The sequence below is a fragment of the Schistocerca cancellata genome, chromosome 1, assembly GCF_023864275.1.
Source record: "Schistocerca cancellata isolate TAMUIC-IGC-003103 chromosome 1, iqSchCanc2.1, whole genome shotgun sequence".
Taxonomy (NCBI): domain Eukaryota; kingdom Metazoa; phylum Arthropoda; class Insecta; order Orthoptera; family Acrididae; genus Schistocerca; species Schistocerca cancellata.
In genome coordinates this window covers 1,163,105,298-1,163,121,459 of record NC_064626.1, presented here as the reverse complement: position 1 = coordinate 1,163,121,459, position 16,162 = coordinate 1,163,105,298, and the positions used below count along the sequence as shown (strand labels likewise).

At 43.6% G+C, this 16,162-nt stretch overlaps 1 protein-coding gene across 1 annotated transcript in view; it reads right to left on the bottom strand.

Moving 5' to 3' along the window:
* Positions 1-16,162, bottom strand: part of LOC126138248 (nephrin-like) — a 179,966-nt gene that overhangs the window by 149,439 nt on the left and 14,365 nt on the right. Inside the window, exon 2 of the mRNA XM_049915219.1 lies at positions 13,498-13,721. Coding sequence (XP_049771176.1) covers positions 13,498-13,721 — 224 coding nt within the window. The remainder of the gene's footprint in view (positions 1-13,497; positions 13,722-16,162) is intronic.

Here is a 16,162-nt window from a genome sequence, read left to right as displayed (position 1 = left end):
ATACTGCTGCATCCATTTTAAATAAGCTATGACTCGAATTCAAAAATCTTAGCAGTAATTCCCGCGCATTTCAAATCGAAACTAAAGAGTTTCCTCATGGGTCACTCCTATTCTGTCGAGGAGTTCCTTGAAAAATTAAGCTGATTCTTATTGTATTGTTGATTGCGTTTACTTAAACTTATGGACTGACTTTTTCGGGTTCATGAACATTTATTTTTATCTGTTATTACTTTTATGTTGTAATTTCATATACTGACACGTTCCATGACCTTGGAGATTTGCTCCTCAATTTCGTCCTACGGAACTTGACGTGTACATAAAAATAATATAAAATGGTCTGGGGTGCCATAAACTACAACTCTCATTCACTTTGATGTTTCTGGAGGGGACGCCAACCAACACTCGTTACATGCACAGTGTTGTTCTGCACCATTAGTGAAACAGGAAGGGGACGGGTTGTTCCAACACGACAATGCTCACCCACAATTTAACAGTGAAACTCAAGGCGCTCTGCAAGACGTGTAGCAACTTCCCTGTCCAGCACGACCTCCAGACGTGTCTCCAATCAAGTAAGTGCGGGACATGATGGGGCAAGAAGTGACTCGTGTGACTTTTCCACCAACAACTCTCAAAGAACTACGTGAACTGGTTGAGCAGGTGTGGCATAACATATACCAGGACAGTATTTGCCATCGATACAATCGATTGGATGCCAGAGTCAGCACATGGAGGATACACCACTTTCTAATATGGGTGTTTCAGTGTGGGTCAATACCTGGTACGTTAGAACTACTTGAACTATTGATCTGTAAATGTAACATTCTGTTGCGACACTGAATCTTGAGTGAATTCGAAACCTCGAAAAGGTTTTATTAATTTTTTCCAGCAATGTACATGACAAGTATGCACCCTTAAACACCAGAAAAGAAAGAAAGAAACCTACACCTTCGCTAAGTGAATAATTAAAACAGTTCATGAATCTCAGAGACGCTGCACTTCTGACATATTAATAATGCCCCACGCCTGAAAATCATATTACTTACAAGCAGAACCGGAACAGAATCAGTCAAGCTGTGAGAAATGCAGAACTCAGGCATGCCCATACATGAACCGATAATAGAAATAGACCAGCTGGCCTACAGAAAGACCCAACTGAACAACAACCGAACCACAAACGAGGGACTGTAGCCACAAAAAATTCTATCTAAAGCATGTTTCTTGCAACACAGTCAAATACGCGATCATGCCTAATAGAATAGCATGAACTGGTCACCATGGCATCACAGTGAAAACTATGCTTATTATTGGCCCACTATTGCTCACTTCTAACTAACCAATTTCCCTGAGGCTGGATTTACTGCCAACTTCGTACACTCGTAGTACTCCATGAGGACAACAAAATGTGTAAGCACTAGCGCGTACTTTTCAAGCCACTACATAAAAAGTACGTTGGTGGAGCCTTCTCCAATTACTGACTTATTTATATTATTCCTTCACTGTCCAAGGCCTCAGATTATACTGTAGTGGGAACTTCTGCCACTGAATGTATCAGGATGATCAAATGTAGCGGGAAGGGGTAGAAGACACCGTATTAAGACTCGTCCGAGCGTTCCAAGTGATTTATTGTTTCCAACTACAGTGCCACGTTCACTTGGTCTGTGTCACCAAGTCCCGCAATGCTGAGGACACCACTTCACTGTCTGCGAAACGGCTTGGCGCGGAATGGCTGCCTCAGCGACCTGTGCTCACACTGTGTGTCAGCCTTGTACGCCAGCGGAGCTGGCAGTCAACTCAGCAGTCTACGTCTGAGCTGCAGGTGGCCAGCTGCGTGCTTCTCGCCGGTGTGCCTACGATCCAGCATACAAATTTGTGGCCCTCATCTCAGGATGCCTTCGGCGTGTGATAGAAGCCAGGACGACTGCCCGCAGTAGCGAGCCATGGAGTGGCCCGCCGCTGGCTGGCTATGGACCCCGCATTGGCCTCAGAGGTTTGAACCAGCTACCCGCTGTGGACTGGAACACTGGCTCCGCATCTGCTGATGCATGTAGCTGGTGGTGTGACACGCCCCGCTGTCCAGGAGAGCTGCCACACTTGAATGAATCTCGTTAGAAACCAGCGCCTATTTACACGTGGCTGTGCGCCTCTGTTTTTCCATATGCGCTGCTTCGTGTCATGTACTCATAACACGCTAGGTTGGCCAGTAGGCCCCTTCTGCCTGTGATTTGCAATATGCAAAACAGCTATGTATACTCTTTCAGCAATTCGACAGCCTTTTGGCTTCTATTCTACTTCGCAGCTGTTTGTATGTGTAACTCACTGCAATCTGACCCGCACCTGGGTCTTGTGCTCAGAATATTGCACAAAACTAACTTTCCCTATCCTAAACGGTAGTCCACGACCAGCTAACAAACTACCTAACTACAAACATCTACTAGACCAGAGGAAGACTGCACTGTAGTTCCTTCACTAGATTGTCGCACAGTTGACAAAATGGTAGATATCGAAATAGATGACAGAGGGATAGAGAAACAATTAAATTCGCTCAAAAGAGGAAAAGCCTCTGCACCTGATGGGATACCAGTTCGATTTTACACAGAGTACGCGAAGGAACTTGCCCCTCTTCTTGCAGCGGTGTACCGTAGGTCTCTAGAAGAGCGTAGCGTTCCAAAGGAATGGAAACGGGCACAGGTCATCCCCGTTTTCAAGAAGGGACGTCGAACAGATGTGCAGAACTATAGACCTATATCTCTAACGTCGATCAGTTGTAGAATTTTGGAACACGTATTGTGTTCGAGTATAATGACTTTTCTGGAGACTAGAAATCTACTCTGTAGGAATCAGCATGGGTTTCGAAGAAGATGGTCATGTGAAACCCAGCTCGCGCTATTCGTCCACGAGACTCAGAGGGCCATAGACACGGGTTCACAGGTAGATGCCGTGTTTCTTGACTTCCGTAAGGCGTTCGATACAGTTCCCCACAGTCGTTTAATGAACAGAGTAAGAACATATGGACTATCAGACCAATTGTGTGATTGGATTGAGGAGTTCCTAGATAACAGGACGCAGCATGTCATTCTCAATGGAGCGAAGTCTTCCGAAGTAAGAGTGATTTCAGGTGTGCCGCAGGGGAGTGTCATAGGACTGTTGCTATTCACAATATACATAAATTACCTGGTGGATGACATCGGAAGTTCACTGAGGCTTTTTGCAGACGATGCTGTGGTGTATCGAGAGGTTGTAACAATGGAAAATTGTACTGAAATGCAGGAGGATCTGCAGCGAATTGACGCATGGTGCAGGGAATGGCAATTGAATCTCAATGTAGACAAGTGTAATGTGCTGCGAATACACAGAAAGATAGATCCTTTATCATTTAGCTACAAAATAGCAGGTCAGCAACTGGAAGCAGTTAATACCATAAATTATCTGGGAGTACGCATTAGGAGTGATTTAAAATGGAATGATCATATAATGTTGATCGTCGGTAAAGCAGATGCCAGACTGAGATTCATTGGAAGAATCCTAAGGAAATGCAATCCGAAAACAAAGGAAGTAGGTTACAGTACGCTTGTTCGCCCACTGCTTGAATACTGCTCAGCAGTGTGGGATCCGTACCAGATAGGGTTGATAGAAGATATAGAGAAGATCCAACGGAGAGCAGCGCGCTTCGTTACAGGATCATTTAGTAATCGCGAAAGCGTTACGGAGATGATAGGTAAACCCAGTGGAAGACTCTGCAGGAGAGACGCTCAGTAGCTCGGTACGGGCTTTTGTTAAAGTTTCGAGAACATACCTTCACCGAAGAGTCAAGCAGTACATTGCTCCCTCCTACGTATATCTCGTGAAGAGACCATGAGGATAAAATCAGAGAAATTAGAGCCCACACAAAGGCATACCGACAATCCTTCTTTCCACGAACAATACGAGACTGGAATAGAAGGGAGAACCGATAGAGGTACTCAAGGTACCCTCCGCCACGCACCGTCAGGTGGCTTGCGGAGTATGGATGTAGATGTAGATGTAGATTACCAATGAGGCTTCTGTAGATATCGCAACACAGCATCTGCCTTAATAAAGGTAACAGATGATCTAAAGCTTGCCATCGATGCACAAAAGGAGATTATCATGTCCTTCTTAGACTTCAGCAAAGCCTTTGACACTCGCGACCTCTACATTTTACTTGGCAAACTTAACAGCCTAAATTTCTCGACAAGTGCAATTCAGTGGTTATGCTCAGAACTGACGTCTCACCAGCAAAGTTCCATATCAGGCACCATAAAGTCACAATGGAGGCTGGTAGTATTAGCCATCCCCCAGGGCTCGGTGTTCGGTCCAATACTATTTTCACTACACGCAAATGAGTCATCAGTTGTGTCAGACTGCAAATTTATGTTGTATCTAAGTGCAAAACCAAGAAACTCGAAAATCTAAGTACTGTTCTGTGTACGCTATCAAAACGGGCACATGATATATGGTTAAAGCTCAATCCATACAAAACCCAAGCAGTATTGGTTGGTCATTCTAGGCTAATTTGCCCGAAATGTTGGGAATTCCTGCCATCTTTAACCCTAAATGGGATAAATATCAACTTCCCTCCTTCAGCACAGAGACTGGGAATAATAATAGATGAAAATCTAAATTCGACTGAGCACATAACTGCAAGTAGGCATCAGCATCTCTCCATACCCTACAAAAATATAGAAGAAACCCCTTATCTCTTGACCTGAAAAAGAACTTCCAGTAATTGATTACAGCGATGTTATCCTGCAAGGCCTTTCCCAGGAAAGCTCATGGCGGCTGGAACTGGTTACGAGTGCCGGTGTTCATTATATACATGATGTCCGACACTTTGATCACATTTTACCATCATATCCTTGCTGCGTGCTGACAGGTGCAGAGATTTCCATATTCTCTGTCTCTTCTGTTGTCTCATCAATGACTACTACCCATGTCTCCCCTCGATTTCAACGTTCTTGTTCAATATGGCAGAAGCATCCGTTCCCATCAGTGCCAAATCCTTTCTGTACTGCCCCATCGTTTAGTTACTTTCTCGAGGTCCTTCCCAGTAGCAGGCTCTCGACTCTGAAATATCCTCCGGCATTACATTAGACAACTGAACAAGATTTCCAGATTCAAAACACAGTTAATGACATACATACTAAACCAACAATAATGGTACCATTGTCCCTGTACACACTCGTTATCCTTGTACATCACTATTTGCAGTCTGATCTTCCTCATATCCAGTATTTTTAGCCGACACAGTTCCCTTAAATTTCGTTTCCTCACAACTCGCTATAGCAGGTGATATCTACTTTGTGCACCTATAAATTCCTCTTATGTCTACGGTTATCATCCTCATCTTCATTATTATTATTATTATTATTATTATTATTACTGTTAGTGGCAGCAGCTCTCTCTCTTTCCCTATTAGTTCAGTCAGTTCCGACTCTACGTGAACCCATGAACTGAAGTACATAAATTTCTTGTGTCCTGCGCTTTCGCCCGTAGGCTTTCCACATTGGAACAATTACTTCCGTGATTCCATTGATCCTTCTCATCCTCTAACATCCTCCTCTTCTCGTACCTTCGATATTCCCCAGCATTAGTGTTTTTTCCAGTGAAACATGTCTTCTCATGATATGTCCAAAGCAGGTCAGCTTTTATTTTAGTATCAGACCTTCCAGGGAGCACTCTGGTTTTATTTGCTCTAATATTGACCTATTCGTTCTCTTTGCAGTCCATGGGACTCTAAGAAGTTTCCTCCAATACCACAATTCAAAGGAGTCTGTTCTTCGCCGTCCTGCCGTTCTAATGGTCCAGGTCTCATATCCATACACCACAAATGGACAGACCATAGTCCTTATAATACGGATCTCCGTCTCCAAAGTTATATCTCTACTACTTAAAACCATGTCAAAGTCTGACAGTGCCTTTCTACCTAGCAATAAGCATATTCTGATTTCTTGGCTGCAGTCACCATCAGAAATCAGGGAACCAAGATATTTGAACGTAGACCTCCATTGTTTCTCGTCATATGTGCCAGCAGTTGAATTACTACAGATACTGCCAGTTTTAAGTTTATAAGTTCATGTTCAATATAATTCACTCACTCTGCCACCTCAGACACTCAGATCATTTTACTACTAATGCTCATATTAAACTTGTTGTTTATTAGGTAACTATAATGCAAAAAATGCGAAACCCTGGTCCGAAGTAAGGGAGGGGCTGACGGCTCTAATCAGGTCAGATTAAATAAATACATAAATAAAACACATCTGCATCTATGTACAGTATCTGATACAAGGGTCCAGACACCCCTCTTTAACGGAGAATCGGCCGCTAGATGACACTAGAGGCGGACCCGCCAGCATAAAAAGAGGTTAGGAGTATATTTTTGTCAGTAGAGCAGCAGAAACAACAGAAGGGGTCGATGAGCTGAGCGACTTCGAATGTGTAGTAGTCAGTGGATGTCACCTGAGTACCAAATCCATCAGGGACATTTCAGCCCTTCTAAAGCGGCGCAGTGTCAAAGGATACTATTGATAAGGGCCGCTGATGAAACTGATATCCTTAGTGACAGTAAAGTCGATCGCACCATTGGATGGAAGATCTTGAAAGGCAGGCTCAGCTGCTAGAATTGGACTTCCGCATCCACTGGCGTCTTTCCTTCGGGAAGTGTGTGCCTGGTGTGTTGTTTAAGTGTAACTGTTAAATGTGCAAGGTGTCCCAGGAGGAAAGGTCAATATTCAGATACATGACAGGGACGATCGTTCGAAGCAAAAAACTCTAGTAAACATGGGCTCTAAAATGCTTATCTTAAGAGCTATGAGTGCTTCTCCATCTTCCATACTGTGAAACAAATCTCTTGTACTACAGGCTCTTTGCTTTCCATATTTTGCGAGGTTGTAGTATGGAACTAAACAAGAAAAAATGCCCAGTAAACATGGACTCTAAAGTGCATACCTTAAAAGCTATAAGCAGTTGTTCATCTTCACTACTGTGAAGCATATCTCCTGTACTGAAGAAGTACTCATAGATCTTGAACAGGTCTCGGAAAGCCCAACGCGACCGACAGACCGTCGTGACATCCTCGGCTGATAGACGTCACCGGATGCGGATATAGAGGGTCTTGTGGTCAGCAAACCGCTCTCCTGGCCGTAGTCAGTTTTCATGGCCGAACTGCTACTTCTCAGTCACTAAACTCCTCAATTAGCCTCACAAGGGCTGAATGCACCCCACTTACCAACAGCGCTCGGCAGATACAAATGGTCACTCATCCAAGTGCTAGCGAAGCCCGACACCGATTAACATCCGTAATCTCAAGGGAACCGGTGTTACCACTGCAGGAAGGTCGTTGGCTACTCATAGCTCTTGTGGTATGCATTTCAGAGCCCATGTTTACTATACTTTTTTGCTTCGAGCCATCGTTCCTTGAATACTGAGCATTCCTCCTGGAACACCCTATAGATGATTCTAATGTGTATGGTGCCACATATATGCTTAATGATGACGAATCCTCTCGAATAGTACCAAGGGTGTAAGAACAACAACGCTGTACTATTGTACATATAAGTAATTTTTTTCTGATTTTTCGATAAATTAGTGTAATCGATGTTCTGATTTCATTTTTTTGTTTCATGCCATTGTGTTAAGAAAACTGTCAACAATTTTCAATGTGAATATTAATGTTTATGTCAAATGTCAAGCAATATTGTAATCGAATTGAAGTGTAACAAATGTTGAGACTGTTGTAACATGTTTAAAATTGTAACTGTGCGTCTGGTCCATACGTAGGCAATGTATTAGGATATGTAGAATGCAAAACCTTGGGTGAATACCCTGTCTGTAAGAGAGCGGTAAAAGGTGGATGGCAGGCGAGCGCGGGAAAATGCCCACGGGCACTGTACGGCATAACGGGCTCAGCAGTAGTCGTCGGAGTTGGGCATTGGTCTGAGCAACACGGTCTGGAGCGAGGAGGCTCTCCTGGAAGACGTAGTTTCATTGAGCCTCGGGTATGCCGTTCCAACGTATATACAGCATGGCAAAATTCCATAGGCACTAAATGGAAAAGTATTGCGACGCTAAGAAGAAGTAAAGTGCCGATACGTCAAGAGCCATTGCTGTAGTTGTATGTGTGCTCTGTGCCTCGCCATCTCACCGCCCGCCAACCGCCGCATCGATACGAACAGGTTGAAACTTTTAGTACTGTATTCGTATGGACCAGTGTTACTTTTGTTCCATACTGTTCAATAACAATTTAAATTTTACCAGAACTGTCCTATCATTTAATTATCCTCACAACTAACCTAGACAGGGTCCTTTCCAAATGTTGTGCAATCCGAGTGTCCCGAAATGAAAAATTAAACTTTGTGTTAATAATGATTACCTGCAGACCTAGCTAGGTTACAATGATGTTTAAAGAACTGTTTTGTTAATGAACTAGTTAATGAATAACGGAGGTCTGACAAAGTTGGAAGATGATTTCGATATTGATTTAGTAATGAAGTTTAATTATTTCGAGACAGATATAATGGTATTTAAATGAGCAGGAAATAAGATGAAAAGAGTAGTAACCCATATATAGGAAATCTTGAGCACATAATGATTTCAGTAATCAAATTTTTTTATACAGTGATCATAACAGTTTCAGGGCCCCCACCCTCTTTTTCATTCAGTTGAATTCTGAAGTGTTCTAAACTGATTTGACCAGCAAAGTTAAAGTCAATATAAAAACCAAAATTTATCAGTGTTTTATCCTTATCAAAATTGACGTTACTGTGATTCGAAAGTGCTATTTTTAGGATAACCTATGCCCGATTTTAAGCAGATCAATAGACAGTACGAAATTTTGTAGTAAATATTATGGTGTAGTGTTATGTACTTATGATTTATCCATATCAGTCCAGAAAGTGAAATTATCAGTTCAATAGATTTTCTGGTTCTAAAATTCACTATATTATGCAGTATTACTACGTGTTGTTTTGCATGAACGTACAGCAACTTGTACAGGGAAGAAACTCAGTTAATGCCTAATTAGGCTGGCGACCGTATTATTAACAAATTGGTAGCATCTTCTATGTTGTTTCTTGTCCGTCCTGACGTGTAGTTGCATTTCGGACTTGCTTGACGTATCATTGTTATTACTGGAGGGGTGTAAGTCTGATTTGCCTCCATTCAGGTACACGTGGTCAATATCTATACAAAAATCCTTTCTCATAAGATGAAGCCCGTCAACTTACCATAGTACAGGCTTTAAGGAGTATCGTGTGCCCTAACGCGCCAGCGTTACAAGGGGACCGCCGAACTTAAAACTTCCACATCCGATAGACAGATTAGCATCACCAGCATCACCCGTCCTCACTTCATGAGACATAGCGAAGAGGTTTGGCGTTTAATCGAGGACCTTGGCGCAAAGACTGGTGATCAGGAACTATACCCCACGACCCCTTCTGTCCTCTGTGCAGTAAAGTCAAAGGGAAGATTGTCAACAGCGCGTGGCTTACCTGGGCAATCACCTACCCAAGTTACGGCTGTGCCTACAGTGATTAACTTCGGTCATCTGATGGGAAACAATGTATCCACCGCGGCTCGGCGAGGGTGGAGAAGAATAATAAGATCTGTTGACTGAAATAAACCGTTTAGTGAACAACGAATATGGATCAGAGTAAACCGAGGAAATAGCAAAGCAATGACGAGTAGCAGAAATGAGAATATTGAGAAACTTAACGTCATAATTGGTGGTCACGTAGCAGACAAAGTTAAGGAATTCTGCTACCTTGGAAATAAAATAAGTGGTGACAGACGAAGACTAGGACAGGCAATGAGGGCACGCCTGGCCTAAACAAGGCTACTGCTGAAAAACATAGTCCTTAATTTCAGGAAGAAATTTCTGAGGATGTAGGGTGGAGTTATAAAGTAAGAAATGAGGAGGTTCTCTGCAGAATCGGTGAAGAAAGGAGTGTATGGTACACTCTAAGAACAATGAGGGACCGGTTAATAGGACATGTGTTAACACGTCAGCGAATAGTATCCATGGTACCAGAGGGTGCTGTAGAACGGAAAGGCTGTAGGATTTGGAGTACATCCAGTAAATAGTTGAGGACGTAAGTTTCAAACACTACTCTGAGAGGAAAGTGTTGACACGTGAGAGAAATTCGTGGCGGGGTGCGTAAAAATAGTCAGAGGACTGGTGACTCCAAAAAAGCAAGAGCAGCCGAACCCAACTTACTGACAGGGACTCCAATGCATGGACGAGAGCGGTTGTAAGATATGGCATCAAGTTAGCAGAACGAATGACTCATGAGCTCCAAAGTGCTATCAGCAGTCAAATTAGCACAATGGTCGTAGGAAGTTAGAAAGTATGTGATACAATGATCGAGCAGCTCTTCATAAGCCACACATTTCTGCAGGGATAGAATATGCTTAAATAAGAATAGACAACTACACTGGAGAGTAAGGTGGTCATGTGATTTTGATTTTTGTGTGTCACTGATGTGCACTTCAGAGAGAGTGCAAGTTACGTTACTGTTAAGCAATCTTTGCTCTTGTATCACAGTCTTTGCGTCTGTGCAGTCTGACACGTTCTTAGTTGAAGTGTGGTAGGTGAGGGACGTAGTTGTTAGCGCCGTGTGGACTTGTGATTTTATCTGCTAGATGAAGAAAGGACGGCAAGGATGAATATGATGTGTACAATGACAGGGAAGAACTATAAATTTTGAGTAATGTAATTGTTTTTGAGGAGAAGATGTTTGAGGTGAGACTGCAGCCCAGTGCACCTAATTTGGCGGAATGATTATTGTCAGCTACTAATTTGTTCGGCGCTGAGAAAAAGACTACCCCACTTCCCTGAGTCATGGATTAACATATTAATTGATTAAACTGTTTCATTTTAAAAGAATTTCTCTGTTAACATTCTACCCTCTTTAAATCATTGTTCACTTTGTTAAGCATATCATTGTTCAGACCAATGTTATGTTTGAAGATCATGCGAAGTTTTACTCTGTCTTTTGAATATACTCTTCATTCTAAAATCGTTGTCTTGGAATATTATTTGATAGGAATAGATACTCTCCCCGATCCACTGTTTACAGTTACGCTTTACCACATTCAACAGTTTGAATATGTATCTAGAAACTAAAATCTAGTTTCGCCGCTGCCTGTTTTCTTTTTGCTGTTGTGCTCTCGAGAAATCACAACAACGTTTCCAAGGTGCGAGGTAAGTGGAAATTTTGACTAGGACCAGATAATTGTTTCACTTCAGTTGCGCATTTAACATTAAGACAAATTGCATTCAGATCAGCTACTGTTCAGTTCATATTAGATTCTGTTTAGTCAACGTTTAGCATACGAGTGTAAGATGGATAACAGTTTGTGAGTACATAGTTTTTGTAATACGTAGACTTTTACAGAGTAGGGGTAAAGTTGGGCTAAATTTCATACAGAAACAAATAAAGTGAGGAGGTTACACAACAGAAAGAAAACAACTGGGATACTATTACATAGAGCGCATCGAAGTAAAATTTTTAGAGCCGGTGTCTAATTAAAAAATAATAGTCAAGTGAACTAACACACAAGGTACTTAGACAGGACAGTCAAATTGAGTTTTATAACAAATTTGTTCATGCAGAATTCAGTCATTGTACAGCTACAAACCAATACCACTTGGGTCTTGGGTGGGTTGAGCTTTAACCATACATCCTGCGACCATTTTGATAGTGCACGTAGGTCAGTATTTAGATTCTCGACAGCCGTTATCAAGTTTATTGGTTTTGCACTTAGATACAACTGGTGGTCATCAACGTACATGTGATATTTGTGGTAGGACGAAACTGATAGCACATCATTTACCTACAATAAAAAGTGTGTAGAACCTAATGCCGAACCCTGGGGGACATCTAATACTATCTACTTCCATTGTGACTTCACGGTGCCTGACGTGACACTTTGCTGGTGAGACTTCAGATATGAGCGAAACCACTGAATGCACTTGTCGAGAAATTTAGGCTGCTAAGTTTGGCAAATAAAATGTCGAAGTCGCCAGTTTCAAAGTCTTTGCTGAAGTCTGTTGTTGTTGTTGTTGTTGTTGTTGTGGTCTTCAAAAAAAATGGTTCAAATGACTCTGAGCACTATGGGACTTAACAGCTGCGGTCATCAGTCCCCTAGAACTTAGAACTACTTAAACCTAACTAACCTAAGGACATCACACACATCCATGCCCGAAGCAGGATTCGAACCTGCGACCGTAGCAGTCGCACGGTTCCGGACTGCGCGCCTAGAACCGCGTTGTGGTCTTCAGTCCTGAGACTGGTTTGATGCAGCTCTCCATGCTACTCTATCCTGTGCAAGCTGCTTCATCTCGCAGTATGTACTGCAGCCTACATCCTTCCGAATCTGCTTAGTGTATTCATCTCTTGGTCTCCCTCTACGATTTTTACCCTCCTCGCTGCCCTCCAGTACTAAATTGGTGATCCCTTGATGCCTCAGAACATGTCCTACCAACCGATCCCTTCTTCTAGTCAAGTTGTGCCAAAAACTCCTCTTCTCCCCAATTCTATTCAATACTTCCTCATTAGTTATGTGATCTACCCATCTAATCTTCAGCATTCTTCTGTAGCACCATATTTGAAAAGTTTCTATTCTCTTCTTGTCCAAACTATTTATCTTCCATGTTTCACTACCATACATGGCTACACTCCATACAAATACTTTCAGAAATCCGGGCGGAGTGGCCGAGCGGTTCTAGGCGCTACAGTCTGGAACCGCGTGACCGCTACAGTCGCAGGTTCGAATCCTGCCTCGGACATGGATTTGTGTGTTGTCCTTATGTTAGTTAGGTTTAAGTAGTTCTAGGGGACTTACGACCTCAGCAGTTGAGTCCCATAGTGCTCAGAGCCATTTTGAACTACCAGAAACGGCTTCCTGACACTTAAATCTATACTCGATGTTAACAAATTTCTCTTCTTCAGAAACGCTTTCCTTGCCATGGCCAGTCTACATGTTATAACCTCTCTACTTCGACCATCGTCAGTTATTTTGCTCCCCAAGTAGCAAAACCCCTTTACTACTTTAAGTGTCTCATTTCCTAATCTAATTCCTTCAGCATCCTCCGAGTTAACTCGACTGCATTCCATTATCCTCGTTTTGCTTTTGTTAATGTTCATCTTATATCCTCCTTTCAAGACGCTGTCCATTCCGTTGCTGAAGTCTAAGAAGCACAAAGTAGTCTCCCTTCGTGCATCGATGGCAAGGTTCAGGTTATCAGTTGTCTTTAATAAGGCAGATGCTGTGATGCGATATTTACAGGGGCCTGATTGGTGTTCGTCTAGTAGATATTTGTAGTTAGGTAGTTTGTTAGCTGGTCGTGGACTTTATGATCTAAGGGCTTGTATAGTGAAGGAATAACGCGAATAGGTCAGTAATCAGATTCTGTAGCGTGTTCCGGACCTAATGAAGTATACCTAGCTAATGCGAGGCAGAGAAGCACTAGCGGCTCACCTGTAGAGCGGGAAGCCCTGGTCGTCGCGGAACCAGAAGACCATGTAGAGCTTGTCGTGCCGGGGCGGCGTCACGTTACACGGCAGCGCCACACTGCGGCCCTCCACAGCCTCCACGGACGCCGCGGGCCCTGTCAACACCACGACACCGAAATCACCAGTCTGGCACTCATGTCTGGCCGTCGTAACAGCTGTATGCGGCACCGTGAGAGGCCAGCCCGCCAGCTGCCGCAGTCACAGCGAGAGGCTTCACATGAAGTCGTTCTCAACGGAACAGAGCCAGCACGATGATGAACTCTTCTCAGCTTACGGGTCGAGTCAAGGCGTCGTTCTGCGGCAACGTTTCAACACGTTCCCTACTTATCAACTTGTCTGCACCTGAAGATGACGAGTAGGAAACTTGTTGAAACGTTGCCGCAGAAAAGACGCCTTGACTCGGCTGATAACCCAAGAAGAGTTCATCATCGAAATTCACCGAGTAAGTCTAAATTCCCATAAAGTCAACAGGTAATTTCTGGCTAAACCTTTGGGGACTTAATACGGTCGTTGCAGTTTAGAGTTGCCCAAAACTTATGGGGAATAAGTAGCTTTTGCATGGTGTGCCACTGCCAAATAACATAGCTCGATGAAACTTGGATCGTATGCAGAAAGCACTGCTACACTACAAGACAGAAAGTAAGTGAAAGTAATGCTCAGTGAGGCGAACAGATACGACACTTATATTGAAAGACAATAATTGCACTGAAGTCCCCGCTATTTATGATGGCCTCCTGGATACTGCCAAAGGCGAGCCTTGCTTCTCAACAGGGTGTGTGCTCACCACGGACGGCATTACATGCACTGCAACGTGCCCCCGTGCCGGCCCAACGTTGGTAAGGACTGGGGCTCTTAATAATATATCAATAATATGCGAGTGCAGGTTTTCTTGGCGAATTTCCTATACGAAGTCTTCACGGGCTGTCAGGCGAGTAGCATCATCGTCTCGTAGCAACGATTCGATGGAGAAGATGTTGGAGACGCATAACACACCAAAACGGGAGTGATAGAGATTGTTCCTGGGTGTATTATGTGTCATCACTTCTCAATATACGATTGTTCAAAAACTCCCGGAACATTCCTAATTTCGCGCCAGTGGTTTGTTGGAGCGAAATGCGCTTGGCATCCTTGCACCCGCCGCACCCGCCTATTTAAAGTGCAACTGGCGGAAGTTTTATTGTTGTATGTCAGTTACTTATTGGTCAGTGCTGTACGAGGTGCATTCAAGTTCTAAGGCCACCGATTTTTCTCCGGACTGGAAAGAAATAGAAACATGCGCATTGTTTTAAAATGAGGCCGCATTCATTGTCAATACGTCCCAGAGATGGCAGCACCGTACGGCAGATGGAATTTTACCGCCAGCGGCGAGAATCAGAACTGTTTAAAATACTTAAAATGACGACGTTTTTCTTACTTGAACAGCGTGCAATCATTCGTTTTCTGAATTTTCGTGGTGTGAAACCAATTGAAATTCATCGACAGTTGAAGGAGACATGTGGTGATGGAGTTATGGATGTGTCGAAAGTGCGTTCGTGGGTGTGACAGTTTAATGAAGGCAGAACATTGTGTGACAACAAACCGACACAACCTCGGGCTCGCACAAGCCGGTCTGACGACATGATCGAGAAAGTGGAGAGAATTGTTTTGGGGGGTCGCCAAATGACCGTTGAGCAGATCGCCTCCAGAGTTGGCATTTCTGTGGATTCTGTGCACACAATCCTGCATGACGACCTGAAAATGCGAAAAGTGTCATCCAGGTGGGTGCCACGAATGCTGACGGACGACCACATGGCTGCCCGTGTGGCATGTTGCCAAGCAATGTTGACGCGCAACGACAGCATGAATGGGACTTTCTTTTCGTCGGTTGTGACAATGGATGAGACGTGGATGCCATTTTTCAATCCAGAAACAAAGCGCCAGTCAGCTCAATGGAAGCACACAGATTCACCGCCACCAAAAAAATTTCGGGTAGCCGCCAGTGCTCACAAAATGACGGTGTCCATGTTCTGGGACAGCGAGGGCGTAATCCTTACCCATTGCGTTCCAAAGGGCACTACGGTAACAGGTGCATCCTACGAAAATGTTTTGAAGAACAAAATCCTTCCTGCACTGCAACAAAAACGTCCGGGAAGGGCTGCGCCTGTGCTGTTTCACCAAGACAACGCACCCGCACATCGAGCTAACGTTACGCAACAGTTTCTTCGTGATAGCAACTTTGAAGTGATTCCTCACGCTCCCTACTCACCTGACCTGGCTCCTAGTGACTTTTTGCTTTTTCCAACAATGAAAGACACTCTCCGTGGCCGCACATTCACCAACCGTGCTGCTATTGCCTCCGCTGAGTGGTCAAAACAGACTCGTAAAGAAGCCTTCGCCGCTGCCATGGAATCATGGCGTCAGCGTTGTGAAAAATGTGTACGACTGCAGGGCGATTACGTCGAGAAGTAACGCCAGTTTCATCGATTTCGGGTGGGTAGTTAATTAGAAAAAAAATCGGTGGCTTTAGAACTTGAATGCACCTCGTATTGGGTAGAACGTTTTGTCGCACAGTTTGCGAATTTCGAGATGGCAGTGTAAGAGGAGCAACGCGTCTGCATTAAATTTTGCATGAAGCTCGAGAAAACATTTAC